The following is a 10,269-nucleotide window of genomic DNA, read 5'->3' on the forward strand; positions in this document are numbered from 1 at the left end:
AAACCCTCCTCCCACGACGAAAAAACCCCCCGACGAAATAAAAAGATTCTCTCCCTCTTTTTTCTCGCCATCCACCCGCTTCTCTCTCCCTTCTTGCCGGGGTTAGTTTTTGGTTCTACTTCTGGCGGCTGATCGCCGCTCGCTCGCCTGCAACCGCCGAGGGAGAGGAAGCAAGAAGGATCGCGCCGCGGGGACCTCTCTTCCAAATCCCAATCCAAGGTGACCTTCTGTTCTGTTTCTTCTGATTGGATGGAAAGCTTCCTTTGTATTGAAACGGTCACAAAATTTCCTTCTGTTTTTGTTTTTCAATTTCATTCTTGAGTCCGATTGCGTTCGTGTTAGTGATTGTCCATCAGCGATCCGCCGTCCGATTTGGTTTGGAGGTCCTCGCGTCGCTCGCTGTTGCTGCCATTCCGATCGGATTTGGCTCTGCCTCTCTGGAGGTCTGCAGTCACTGTGCCACCTCGTTGGCGTTTGGTTCTCGGCTTCTCCAATGCGTGCTTGTGCAGCCGGAAGCTGCTACGAGGATTGCTGTGCCTCTCCTCGTTTGCCTTGCGCTTCGCTGCTTGCTTCCGTTTCTTTTTCCGGGGTACCGATGGATCAGCGACCTTCCGTCCGTTCAGCGGGGTTGGCGGCGGCAGGAACCGGTGGTTGTGTTTACTGTTTACTCTCGCCCCGATCGGATCGCTCGCTCCTCTTTGACTTCGCGGGCGCTGCGGATGCCATGTCCCCGCTCGGGGTAGGCAGGCAGTGGACTGTGGACGAGACGATAGTGGGGAGGTTGGTGAGCTCGGGCTGTCGTCTTTGTCTCTTGGCTTTGCTTTTTTGCCTTGTTCGGTTGCTATGCGTTGCTGTCGATCCTTGTGCTTGGTGCCTGCAATCTTGTGCTTCAAGGGTCAGTGAGCTCAGATCAAATACTCTAATGTTTTCTTTTAAAAAAGATCTTATCTAGTCGTGCGAACAGAGAGTTCATCGATGTGTGGTCTTTTCGGTCTGTTCTGTGAGCTGAGCACCTTTGCACAGTTCAGATTCAATCGATTTCCGATCGAATTTTGTGTTGTTGTTGATAAGCTTCGGCGTGAGAAGGAACCACCTAATCCTTTCCGAGTACTAGAATGTTTTTACTTTACACTGTGGACACATTGGATTCTAGCTGTGACCTTTTTCTCTGTATCCTTCATCGTCCAGGCTGTAAAAGAAGCCCGTTTTTTAATGCCGTTGGACTGGAATGAGTTTGTGCCTTAGATTGTACCATTACTTGTTTTATCTATGATATGGTTCGATTTAGGGATTGATGCAGGTGATTCTTGCAGCAATTTGCAGGGACGGACAGCTAGAGTAGCTGTGGAAGATGGAAGTCGAACAGGCTGCCGAAGTAAGCGCTCCAGAGACGGACGATCTTAAGGCGCCTGATAAGACGCCGGTAAGATAACATGTCCCTGGTGACGATGATGCGATCATGCTATCTGCTACTAATGCCCACTAAGCCCCTTGCAATAGCTTTGCTAAGGCCCTGAGATAGTACACACGTTTCCAATAACTGAAAACATTTAGCTTAAATACCTGTTATACACACATTTCCCTGAGGCACCAAAAACTGCTCTAGCTGAACTCATTTCTTTCCATATGCATTATTCGGTGTTTGTCATGCTAAGGCCCTGTTTGGATTGACTAAAATAAGTTGCTAGCTGCTAAAAGAATGCTCTAAGTACCTTGTGCTGATCTTCATCTCTCTGGTATCCTGGTTATATTTCATTCTAGTATATATACATAATATGAAAATCTTACTGCGCTGCATCGTGAACACTGCAATGCAGTTTTCAGGATTGGTTTGTTGGGGTTATATCAGAAAGCCAAATGCAGTTTTCAGTTTCAGGTCATAAACACTTGCATCCACTGCATTAATAAGGTTATAGAAAATGGTAGAGATTACAAAACTACCAGCAATTCATAATATAATTCCCACACTGTTATTCATCCTTCAGCTCTTCAAGTTTACGAAACCTTTTCTTTTGAAAACTTAAGTTCCAAACAGATCAATGAATTTTAACAATGCCATTTTCGCAGGCACACGGTGATGAAAAAGAAAACATACCGAATGGTAATACGAATTTGCAAGTGAAGGAAGCACACAATGATGAAGACGATGGAACAGGATCTGATGGGTTTGAGCTGATAGATGTGAAGGAAAACTTTGATGCAGCAAAAGTGGAGGAAGAAATGGCCGCTCCAAGAAGTACTACAGTCGATACATCTCCTGTTACAGAAGAAAGTGAAACACAAGAAGAAAAAACAACAGCACATGAAGAACAATCAGTTGAAGCAAACACAAGACATCTAGTGTCCTCAATGTTGAACCAACAAACAGAACAATTGGAAAAGCTGACAAGGCGTATTGAGGAGCTTGAATCTGAAAAAGACAAACTGGTAAAGGACTTGACAGAAGCAGAAAATAAGCAGAGCCTGCATTACAGTTCTCTACAAGAAGCTCAAAGCTCTCTTGCTATGAAAGATAAGGAGCTGGCTGAAGCAACGGAGTCGCTGAAGGAGCTGGGTTCTGAGCTTGAAACCTCAGAAAAGAGGATTCAAGAAATTGAAGCTGAATTGGATTCATCAGCAGATAAGCTTCATAAACTTGAAGAGCTGAAGGATGAAAGAAGCTTGCATGCTGCACAGGAGGCAAAGAGGGCCTCAGAACTTGATAAGATGCTGGAACTGGCACAGTCAAACATGAAAGAAATGGAAAAACATATTAGCAGTCTTCAAGAGGAGGTAAAGGGTCATCAAGATAAGGCCACTGACCATCAGCAAATAGAAGAATCGCTGAGAAACACAATCTCAGAACTCAAGGTAGTACAAGAGGCACTGGAGCTGTCAAAGTCACAAGTGGCAGATTTGGAACAGAAGCTAGCCTCCCAGGATGCTGATATCAGTAAACTAACTGAAGAGTTGAATCTCCATTGTTCGTCTGAAGAATCCCTTAAAGAGAAGACTCTTAAACTAGAGACTGAACTTACTACTGCGCTTGAGGAACTACAAGCAAAGCTTTTGAGTTTGCAGGAAATGGAGACAAAACTTGATGAGCAGTCAAAAGGCAGACAAACAAGTGAGGCTGCACTAGAGAAGCAAAATGAACAGCTACTCATCTTACAGGCTGAGCTTGACAACTTGAAGGATGAAAATGAAACTCTCCAAGGGTCGCTTGCTGATCTTAACTCAAAACTTTCTGAGAAAGATTCCATGCTGCATCAGGCTGAAGATGAGCTTGCTAAAGCACAATTGGTCCTCTCAGAAGCAATGTCACAAAAAGAAGAGTTGGAGCTGAATCTGAACTCTCTCAGGGAGCAGCATGGTGAATCCAAAGCTTTTGGAGAAAATGCAAGTCAGAAGATTCTCGAGCTTGAAGCACAAATACAGGCAATGCGTGCAGCTGAAGAGGCACTCAACTTAGAGCTAAAAGAAGCTGAGGCAAGTGTCAAAGCTGCTGAGAAGAAAGGCTCAGGCCTTGAGCAACAACTCAGTGAGATTGAGAATAAGTTAGTTGCATCAAGTGAAGAAATAGAATTGCTGAAAGAGCGTATTCACCAAGAAGCTGCTGTATCAGCAGAAAGAGGAATGCATCTTGAAGAAACAATGACCAGTGTAGAGGGATACAAAGAAAAAATTACCGAGCTACAATCCTCCCTAGATTCCTCAGTGTCTAAAAATCAACTACTTGAACAAGAAGTCAAGGAGCTGACTGATAAATGTTCAGAGCATCAAGAACAAGCGCATTCAGTTCATCAAAGAAGTCTGGAGCTGGAAGATTTGCTTCACACATCAAAGACTCATGCTGAAGGTGCACACTCACGGACACAGGAGCTGGAGCAGGAGCTGAACAATACATATGAGAAGCTCAAGGGGGTTGAAGAAGAACTCGAGCAGTTCAGAAGCAAGGCTTCACAGCTCTCTGATGATCTAGAAGCTTATCAGACAAAAGCAGCTAGTCTTGAAGCTGTGGTGGAAGCAGCAAGCGAGAAGGAGAAGGAGCTTATGGAGTCATTGAGCCAAATAACTGAAGAAAAGAAGAAAATTGAAGAACTAACTGCAGAATACGAAGCTAAACTTGAAGAGAGCTTGAAGGAAAAGCAATCTCTTGAAGAGAATTTGCAGAGCCAAGAATCGAAGGTGCTGGATCTGCAACAAGAGCTGGCGAAATTAAGAGAAGAAAACGAACACCATCAAAACAACATTGCTGATCTGAACCTGCAACTCTCCACTAATAATGACATGTACAGTCAACTGGAGTCCCAGCTAAAGGAGATCGATGATGATCATAGCAAAACAAAATCACTTCTCTCTGAAACACGATCACACAAAGAAGAGCTTGAGATAAATCTGAGATCCCTTAATGATCTGCACACTGAATCCAAAACAGTTGCTGAGTCCTCAATGCAGAAGATTTCAGAGCTTGAAACTCAAATTCAGGAATTAACTGCATCAGAACAGAGTATGAAGCTGCAGCTCAGTGAGTTGGAGTCTAAATTAACATCTGCTGAGAAAACGAGCATAGATCTTGAGCAACAGCTTAAAGCTGCTACAGCCGAGTGTAGTAGTTGTCATGTGAAGATTGATGAACTTTCTGGGGAGCTTGAAGCATACAAGGATAAATCAGCTAATCTCGAGACTTCATTAGCAGAAGCAAAGCAATTGGAGGCTGAGTTGTCAGAAAAGTTGGCTCAAGTTAATGAAGAAAAGGAGAAGTTTGAAGAACTGTCAAAGAAAACAACCATAAAGCATTTGGAAGCAGAGAAGCAGGTCCAAACTTTGCAGGATGAATTGGAATCTGTCCGTGGCAAAATGAAAGAGGTGGAAAATGAATTGCAGTCTCTGGGTATTAGAGAAAGCTCAGTGCTTGATAAGCTTAAATCTGCAGAAGAGCAGTTGGAGCACAAAGGCAGAGCGCTGGAACATGCCACTTCCAAGAAACTAGACTTGGAAGCTCTGTATCAGTCTTTACTTGAAGATAAAGAGACGAAGCTTCAACAGTCCTCAGACAGCTTGATGCAGAAGGAGACAGAGTGCCAGCAACTGTCTGAAAAGCTGAAGTTGGCCGAGGAAGAAGCAGCATCTTATCAATCAAGAGCAACTGCAGCAACAGAAGAGGTGGAGGCCATGAAAGTGGAGCTCGAAGCCTTTGAGTCAGAGATTTCTACTCATGAGGCCACCATTGAAGAACTCAAGATCAGGGTCTCTGATTCTGAGTCAAAGGCGGAGCAGGCATTGGCTGAGCTTGCAATGCTGAGTGGAACAAATGAGACCCTGAGAGAGGAACTTGGTTCTAAGCTGGCAATGCTTCATGAAGTTCAGGAACAGCTTAATTCTACTCATGCCGAGAAGGAAGAAGTTGCTGCGAAGCTAGCTGAGCATGAAAGGACAGTAGAACATTTGACTGAGGTGCATAGTAGAGGTATAGAACTCCAATCTGCAGCTGAATCAAGGAATGCAGAAATTGAAGCTCAATTGCGGGAAGCTCTTGAGGCAGTAGGACAGAAAGAGGCTGAGTTGAGAAACTTGAATGAAAAGCTGGTTGCACTTGAGTCCGAGATTGAAAGTTTGACGCATGTAAATGAAGCCTTGAAACAGGAAATCAATGCTAAGCTGGTAATGGTTGATGAGCTGCAGGAGAAGTGTAGTTCTATAAATTCTGAGAAAGAAGAACTTGCAGAGAAGCTGTCTATTCATGAGAGAAAGTTAGAAGATTTGACAGAAGAACACTCAAGAGGTTTAGAGCTCCGATCTGTAGCTGAATCTAGGAATGAAGAAATTGAGAGTCAACTGCGTGAAGTTCTTGAAAAGGTAGCACAAAAAGAAGCTGAACTGACAGACTTGACAGAGAAGCTGGCTTTGCTCGAAGCTGAGAATGAAAAGTTGACTGGTGTGAACGAGGCATTAAAAGAGGAAGTGGATGCTAAGCTGGCCATGTTTGATGAGCTACAGGAACGGTTTAGCTCTACTCATGCTGAGAACGAAGAAGCTGCAGAGAAGCTAGCTGTTCATGAAAGGACAATCTCACACCTGACAGAGGTACACACAAGAACCTTGGAGCTCCATTCTGTAGCTGAATCAAAAAATGAAGAAATTGAAACTCAGTTCCGTAAGGCTCTTGAGATAATAGCACAGAAAGAAGGTGAAGTTAAAGAATTGTGTAAGAAGCTGGATGCCCTTGAAATTGAGTTGGGATATTATGAGGAGCAGGCAACTGAAGCTGCTGCTGCTGAAGAGAATCATAAGGTTAAATTTGATGAAGCTTCACAGAAGATAAGGATCTTGGAGGAACAACTTGCAGAGACACATAGCAAGTTGGAGCATTTCCTTACAGAGAAAGAAAGCTTGGCTGAAGCAAATAGTAGTTTGAATGAAGAGTTGGAAGTACATCAGAACAAGTTGAACGATTTACAACTTGCACTTGCTGCTGCAGTAGCAGAAAAGGAGGAGGCATCTGAAGAGATTCATTCACTGCGTAAAACGCTCGATGGAATGATCGAGCGCAAAGCGGAATTAGAAATACAGGTAGTGACGTGCTTGTCAAAATTCCCGCTTAATTGTAAGCTTCAATATATGTTCTCGTATACATAGCAGTAGAAAGAAAAGTTTTTTTTTTTTGTTTAACTAAGTAGAACAATTTTCAGGTATCTTCTGCTATACAAGAGCACGAAGAACTGAAGAGCAAGTACCAAAATACAATGGAAGAGAAGCAGATGTTGAGTGATAAATATGAAACCACAAAGAAAGAGCTTGAGGATGCAATAGCCAAGTTGGAGGAGGAAATTAATGTAGACAAGTCAGAAAAAGAGTCTCACATCTCAAAACTTGAGCGACAGATTACATTATCCGAGATAAAGTACATGGAGGAGGTATATGTCCCCAGTTCATCTCTCTCCAAACTATTTGGGATTTGACCTGGGAATGATATCTCATCTGTATAACATATGTACTATTTTCAGATAAAGACTATGCAAGTGGAGACAACTGAAAAGAATGAAGCACTAACAGCCAAGATGCAGGAACACGCAGACCTACAGCATGAGAAAGATGAGTTGGAACAACAGTTGCTGGAAGTTAGGAAGGAACTGGATGGTGCCTACCATACCATAGCAAATCAGGTAAACTGGTGTCATTAAATATATTGCCGATATTGTATTGCTCTATTTTCAAGCCTTATTGCTAAGCAAATAAGGGATTGTCAAATATAGCTTCATTCTTTTTTTAGATCATGGACAAATATAACCTATTGTTTGGAGACGAAACTTATGTGTCTTGGTTTTCCTTCTATATCTAATAACTGTTAACTTATGTGTCTTTGTTTTCCTTCTGTATTGCCTCGTGCTCAATAGTCTTGACATTGTCTGACTCTGGAACCTAAGGCAATTAAATCATTCTGACATTTCTCTCTTCAAAATTAGTTGGAGCCAGTCTTGACATGTTTTTTTTTCAGGAAGAACAAGCTTCTGTGAGAGAGATAAAGTGGGACGCTTTTAGGAAGTATTCAGAGGATCGTCTGGACGCTGAGCAGCAGCGTGCTGAGGAGCTGGAACTACAAGTAGCAGCTCTTAAACAACAGCTCCAAGAAGCTGAGATCCATTACAAGCAAAAGGTGGTTTTTCTTTGAGTTTTTCATTTTGGGCTATGTGCTAATTCACCTGTTTCTTGTTGGACCTAACATAGGTTGTGGTTCCTATAGGTTTTTGTGGCAACTAGATGACATACTAAAAGCTATGTTTTACTTGGATACTTTAGTATTTCTGGTACCAGTGGAATTTTTTAAAGTGGATGTTTTTTTTTTCTTTTGATAGGAAGAGCAAGTTTCTCTAAGGGAGGTTCAATGGGAAGCGGGTCAAAATCATTCACTGGATGAGCTGGAAGCTCAGCGTCAGTATGCCACGGATTTGGAGAAACAAATTGAAGATCTTACACAGAAGTTACAATCAGCTGATGCACACTACAAGCAGAAGGTAAACATTATCCTTGCACCAATACTTAATAGTAAAAAAACATCATCGTATAGATGGTCAGCAAATAATAAAATAACATGGTGGAGTTTTGCAATTTTGTAGTCGCCATACTTTTAGGTTCTTGCTAATACAGGACGTCCCTGTGTTATTGGAATTTAAATTGCATGATGCATTGCTAGTTTGCAACTGTTTTTCTCGTTGAATTTTCTGTGTTTTCCAGGTCACAGAAGAGAGGGATAAACTTGCTGAGGTCACGACAGAGTTCAACAAGTTGACACAAAAAGTAAGCAAGAGTGTTGAATTGGAGAAGAAGGTGCAGGACCTTGAGCAGAAGCTGCAGCTAGCTTATTCCAAGTCTGAGGATCAGGCAAGCAGAGCACTTGGCTATGGAATCTCTTTGGTTACCCCTGGTCTGTTGTTAACAGTAATTAATCGCATAATCTCCTTGCAGGTAATGGATGCTGTGGAGTCGAGATCTCGTGAATTCAGCCTGAATTCATCAACAAGCTCAGGCAAACAGCAAGACAAAACTCAAGCTGCTGACATGGCCTTGCCGAACCCAACCCTGCAAGAAGTACAGGAACCTTCTGGCATCATGGCTTTCAAGTTCATCCTGGGAGTTGCCTTGCTGTCCATACTCATCGGCGTGTTTCTTGGGAAGCGCTACTAGTGCTCAGTTTGTGGAAGTCTGTTGATGCCCATCAGCTCATGGAAAATCCCACTGTTAATATGGCTCTCAGCGAAACTCGGTTATTAATTTGTAGCTGAAAGGGCTTAGCCAGCAGAAGATTGAAATGATTGGTGGTGGCCTTGGTGGTGATGGTTTGGTTCGACGACTTTATGGGAGAAGTCGGAGATCTTGGAAGCCTTTTTATTCTCCTGTTTTTGAGTTTTGTCTTAATTTTCATTTTTTGGGTAAGGGGGCAAGGAATTTGATTTTTGTTATTCCTACCCTTTGCATGCAAAAGGCCAACTGCATGCAACTGGTTTTGCCGACAGTAAGTTTCCGTGTACATTTCTTCTCTGTAAAGATCAGAAGTCCAGGGACGCAAAACATGAAGTCTTTGCTACTATATATGTCTATACGCTCGTACGGAGAGTGTAAGTTTTGTTACCATGTACAAATTCAACACATGCAGTGCCTTTTGATGTACACCTGAATTGCTGGAACGAGAGATGCTACTTACATCAGATCAGAAGGTTCCTTGCACTGTTGCACACTAGTTGGATTCAGATTCTCTAATTTTGCAGCAAGTATTTGCTGTTTGTTCTACAAACTGCAATGCCACATTCTGCATACAAATTCCGTGAAACATCCGTGACGCCTTGTTCGCTTGAACTTATTAACATGTCTTTTCAGCTATGGAATAGTGTTTTACTTTCACAACAAATCAGTTTCAGTCGGCTTATCTGCCGCAGCCAAGAAAAGAACAGTACTTTCAATCATACAAACTTCTTCCACAATTGCTTTTGGATTAAAAAAAAATCTACTCTTTCTCCCAAATTGGTGCTCTGCACTGCTGCGCGCGATGCGCTTGTCGTGTCGCGGCGCTGCAGTGCCGGAGTGCCGAGGGAACACCTCGGTTGGCACGCCCGCCGGCCAGGTGATGTCCGAGAACCGGTAGCAGAAGGCCAACGCTGCAGCCGCGTGGGAGAAAGCCAGCGTGTGCCTCCACTCCACACGCCGCCGCCCTAGTCGCCCCCCTCGAAGACCACCAGACGGAAGCCCTTGGCGAGCGCGGGATTGCCCGCCGCCGGGCCGCTGACGGCGGCGCCGACGATGTCAGCCCCGCGCTCCTATTTTTGCTATTTTTTTTTAAAAAAAAAAGGGATACTTTTTCTATTTTTCTAATCTAGAGTAGTAAAATATATAAAATGCGACAACTAAAAGAAACCCTGGGCCTACCTCTTTCTCGTCCTTTCCCATTTTCCGTCGCCCCGCTCTGGGCCGGCCCAAGCATCCACGCCCAGTTCGCGGAGCCCAACTGTCAAGGCCACCCCCAGAGGCCCAGACACGGACGCGCACTTGCGAAATTCTGGAGATCCTAAAAAAATAGTGAAATTCTGGTAAGCAAGGAATGTCACCATCTTCCCTCAAAACAAAAGAAATTTCACTACTTATATTTTATCTATATAATCCATATGATTAAAATAATAGTCTTGTTTTCGAGAAATCAAACAGTATTGATTAAATTTATAGAAAATATTATTAGAACCTATAACTTTAAATAGATTGACTAAAAATATATCTTTGATTAGTATTAATCTAATGATA

At 43.1% G+C, this 10,269-nt stretch overlaps 1 protein-coding gene across 1 annotated transcript; it reads left to right on the forward strand.

Moving 5' to 3' along the window:
* Window positions 1-23: 23 nt before the first annotated feature.
* Window positions 24-9,185, forward strand: LOC136497453 (COP1-interactive protein 1-like). Its single transcript, XM_066493253.1, has 9 exons — window positions 24-219; window positions 1,314-1,423; window positions 2,068-6,552; window positions 6,672-6,896; window positions 6,987-7,145; window positions 7,478-7,636; window positions 7,836-7,994; window positions 8,215-8,361; window positions 8,446-9,185. Exons 2-9 carry the CDS (start codon window positions 1,352-1,354, stop codon window positions 8,662-8,664), a joined length of 5,625 nt encoding a protein of 1,874 aa, XP_066349350.1. The 5' UTR covers window positions 24-219; window positions 1,314-1,351; the 3' UTR covers window positions 8,665-9,185.
* Window positions 9,186-10,269: the final 1,084 nt, after the last annotated feature.

The sequence above is a fragment of the Miscanthus floridulus genome, chromosome 12, assembly GCF_019320115.1.
Source record: "Miscanthus floridulus cultivar M001 chromosome 12, ASM1932011v1, whole genome shotgun sequence".
Lineage (NCBI taxonomy): Eukaryota > Viridiplantae > Streptophyta > Magnoliopsida > Poales > Poaceae > Miscanthus > Miscanthus floridulus.